At 27.7% G+C, this 4,339-nt stretch overlaps 1 protein-coding gene across 1 annotated transcript; it reads right to left on the bottom strand.

Annotated features, from left to right (window-relative positions):
* Positions 1 to 55: 55 nt before the first annotated feature.
* On the bottom strand, positions 56 to 4,334 carry LOC108576378 (protein PF14_0175-like; the record flags this gene model as incomplete). Its single annotated transcript, XM_017939352.1, is given in 13 exon segments — positions 56 to 414; positions 517 to 922; positions 983 to 1,090; positions 1,197 to 1,353; positions 1,498 to 1,661; positions 1,987 to 2,880; positions 2,950 to 3,187; positions 3,275 to 3,462; positions 3,464 to 3,510; positions 3,584 to 3,699; positions 3,782 to 3,898; positions 3,982 to 4,085; positions 4,158 to 4,334. Coding segments are annotated over 13 exon segments (3,075 nt in total), but the record flags the coding sequence as incomplete, so codon positions are not given.
* Between the last annotated feature and the right edge of the window lie 5 nt (positions 4,335 to 4,339).

Genomic DNA, 4,339 nt, shown 5'->3' with positions numbered 1-4,339 from the left:
TTATAAACAATTTTTTTATATACATATTTATATTGCAACACCTATTAAAAATATATTACTTTTTAAAATGAATACAAGTACACTTCAGATTGCATTTTTTACTATTAGACGAATAATTAATATATCTCTTTTGTTGTACCGAATTGTTTTCAGTATTTTGATTTTTCAATTCTGTTATTCTATTTTTGGGCGAAGTTGATGTCAAGTTTTGAAGATTTTTCGATTCCTGTATCGCTGATCGTATATCTTCTGATAAATTACATTCTTCTATACTATTTCGTTCTTTTAAAAAATCGGCTTTTTCAAATAATTCATTATCTTCTGTTTTATATTTTGGAAATAAATCAGGGTTATTATTAATGAAATTTTTTATTTTCTTTAACTCAATACTTATTTTAAAATCTGTTTCAGTTACTGTGTTACTTTTATCCTGTGGCTTATAGTTTGTATGATTTTCAAGAAATAGTGAACGTCGAACCAACTTTGTGGAAGTATTGGTCGATTCATTTCTCAAACCTATTTTCATGCTATGTATTTCGACTGCAGTATTCGTCATATAATCAGAGTTAAAATTTCGAATATTTCGTTTTACATCTTTAACACCATCATTATATTTATTGTTCCAACTTGTGGTGGCAACAGAAGAATTTTCAGTATTATTCATTAAGCTAATGTCCTCATCACTTTGCCCTATAACTGTGTCTTCAAGTGCTTCGGCCGTAGGTTGCGTAAAATATTCATTCTCACTTTGATTATTACTATTTGTAGAAACATTTGAATTATTTGTAATTAATGCTGTATTTGTTTGTATGTTATCTGTTACAGTTTTGCAAGGAATTATCACTGGATCTAAATTCTCCTTTGTATCATCTTGATAGTTTTCAGATGGTTCATTAACTAACATACATTTATTTTTATCTTTATTACAAGCAGATGAAATATTTTGCAAAATATTTTCAGATCTGAAATTTGGAGAAATTTTATTTTGTTGGGTAGTTTTCTTTATTGATGCATCAAGTTTAGCATTCTTTGTAATAGTAGTTGAATTTTCCATATTAATATTTACGAAATATTTATCGTATAAGATCATCTGTGAAAAAAAAATTATAACCACATAGGAATTGTATGAACTATTGAAACTTATGTTGACAATAGACATGCATTTTATGAAAATATATTTAATATCTTAGTACTACCTGCAAATTATTTAAATTATGTACACGAAACTTAAGATCACGCAAACGTATATATTCTGGTATCAGTTGAGGGTAATTACTTTCGACGTCTACGTCTGTTTCTTGGTGGCAAACATTTTTCGATTTGGTATTTGATGTCCTGTATTGTGGAATGATACTATAATTTATAAAATATGTTATTGGAATAATATTATTTACCAACATTTTATCCATATGAAATGTATAAACATTAAAATTTAATTTCAACAAATTTTTATAATACAAAAACTCAACAGCAATTAAGAATAATTATTATACTTACATCTCGACATTGTTTTGAGATTTCCATTTTTTTGCCGTTTCTGATTTCTTTGACTTTGAGTAGTCGGATTCAATAAATTTTTCCGAAGAAATAATCCTTGTCTCACTTGCGAAGCCTGTGTTCTCCGATGCAACAGCAGGATTGGCGCCTGCATCCCCGTCACACTGTTAGAATTGCAACTTATACATTGAAGAAAAGGTACATGGAAGCATATATCAATGTATGCAGACCCCGTACTCATTTCTCTTTAAAAATAATCCATAAATAATAACGGCTATATATTTTTATTATGATTTATAGTATTGCAATATAAAAATTATGCATTGTAAGAGAAAGAACAATTTAAGGATTAACATTTGTATTTATTTTATGCATGAGAGAAAATTTTTAATATTAATGTAACTAACATATTGTATAGGGTGCAGATAAAGGTAATTATTACAAGTATTGTTAATCAAAAATATGCAATTTTAAAAATATTTTACTTACATTTTTTGCAGTACTATCAATTTCATTCATTTCATTCATAATACGTGCACTTTCGCGATTTTTTTCTTCGTAATCTGTCAAGCTTGTACATGTATTACTTTTATTATATAATGCGTTACTTGATTTATTCACTTTCAATGAATGTTTTCTACTAGATGCATGCGGTACATTCTCATTTATATTGCAATTTTGTTCAATTTGAATACGTGATTCTCGATTCTGTAGATTACATTTATTTGCAGAAGTGTTGTTGTTCTTAGAAACATTAGCAGTTTGTATATTTTCATCAGATAAAAAAGATTGTGATGCTCCATCCAATACTATATTGCTTCTTTTTATCTTTTTTAGAGGTATACTCAAGATATTTTTATCAAGTTTCCTTTTCAACTTTGATTCTGAAATACTATTTTGAGAGAATGAAGATTGCAATACTGAATTATTACTTAATAATTCATTGCTATTTTCAGATGTCAAGTGATCAGTATCATTGATTTTTTGTTCATGTTCAGTAGATGGTACATTCTCCAACTCTTCAGGTGCCAAGGACATGACATTTACAATTTTAATATTTGAAAGAGAATCAGTGCAAGTATATCCTGTTTCATGGCTCAATTTTATTGTTTCTTCCAAAACATCAGAATTTATTTTATTTTGTGAACTAATTTTCTTGAAAATATCAATTTGAGTTCTATTTAAATTATTTATAAAAGTATCATTAGTACCAATTTCATTCAAATTATTTTCTTGTAATAATTTTTCTATTTTTAATCCAGTAGATTCGTGTAACATACTAGTTCGATTAATTTCAATTACATTATTTTTAGAATCATTTCTTTCAGTTTTATTATCATAGGTAATAATAACAGTATCATTCAATTCATTACAACTAGTGACCTGTAAAACATGCATACATGAATATTTGTATAAATATTAATAATATGCATTATAAGTTGCAGTATTTACCTCTATAATCTCATCATCACTATCAAGTGTAATAGTATTATCAGCTAACTCATCTAAGTGTAGCTTGTGATATTCTGTCGAAGAATTGAGGCTGCCTTTTATCATTTCGTCCACTAATAAACATTCTGACTTATTTATAAAACTTTTCATACTACTTGTCGACTGCAAGTTATGCTCTTCTGTATTTGTTGAATACAACATGTCATTCGTATTTTCACTAGCTTGCTGCTTATTATTTCTATGTTATTTTAAACATTAAAATATACTTTTATTAGTATAAATATATCAAGTACAATGTATTTACACTTCTTTTTTCAATACTAACTCTTGTATTTCTCTATTTGCTTTAAGTTGTTTTAATTTAAACGTCCGAGAACCAGATCGTTGTTTAGTAGTTGACACTTGTGGTGTGGAAGTTGTAATTGGTGAACTTGATGTAAATGGTATAGGTGCATGATTAGCAACGAAAATATCCACATCAGAATCTTCCGAGTCAGAATTATTTCTAATTATGCAATATATTTCTTGTTGAGCTTGAACCAGCAATTTCTTGAGATTTACCTATACACAAACAGAACAAAATTTAATAAAACATTCCTTTTCATAAAATTTTCACTAATGAATATTTGTTTACCTAGTATAGAAATACATTCTCTACATTCCCAAGCTGGGTTAGCCCATTTAAGCTGTCCACAGGCCATGTGAATTCCTTGTGAACCACAAATTCGACAAAGTGCTAATTCCCACTTCCTATAGGATTACAATTAAAACACAGAAAAGGTAAAAAATAAAAAACGTTAAATCACATTATATAAAATATGTTTTTACTTACGCATTAAAACCTTTATAATTTCTACCTTTAGGACAAAGGCATCGTGGGGCATCACATTTATCATGTCTATATAAAAGTTCTTGAAATGCATTTGGTACAAGTTCCCAAGAAGCATCCCTAAAAAAAAAAAACATTAAAATAATTAATTTCGTTTATTTATTATTCTAATACAAAGCGTACTAAGTTTATTTTGTACTTACTGACTTGGAATGAAAATACCAAATTCTAACATTGCTTGTTGAAATAATTTTTTATCATTACATAATGGACACTTAAAAAAATATCCAGCACTCATAGCAAGTTGCTAAAAAAGTTTTTGTCAATCAATATACATTTTTATGTATTTTAAATTCATTGTAATAAATAATTATCATACCCTGACACACTGTCGATGGAACCATGCATTTTTTTTACAACATGGAGCCCATATTGTACGAGTTATATTATGAGGATTCACTTGCTCATAACATATGCAACATGTTACTTCTTTAGTTCTTGCTAATTCACGAGCTGTCTGAGTATCTATTTCCTGTTTTGGTCTATGTTTTACACAAAATG

The sequence above is a fragment of the Habropoda laboriosa genome, unplaced genomic scaffold, assembly GCF_001263275.1.
Source record: "Habropoda laboriosa isolate 0110345459 unplaced genomic scaffold, ASM126327v1 scaffold291, whole genome shotgun sequence".
NCBI classification, from domain to species: Eukaryota; Metazoa; Arthropoda; class Insecta; order Hymenoptera; family Apidae; genus Habropoda; species Habropoda laboriosa.
The sequence above is the reverse complement of the archived record's forward strand: the minus strand, read 5'-3'. Positions and strand labels throughout refer to the sequence as shown.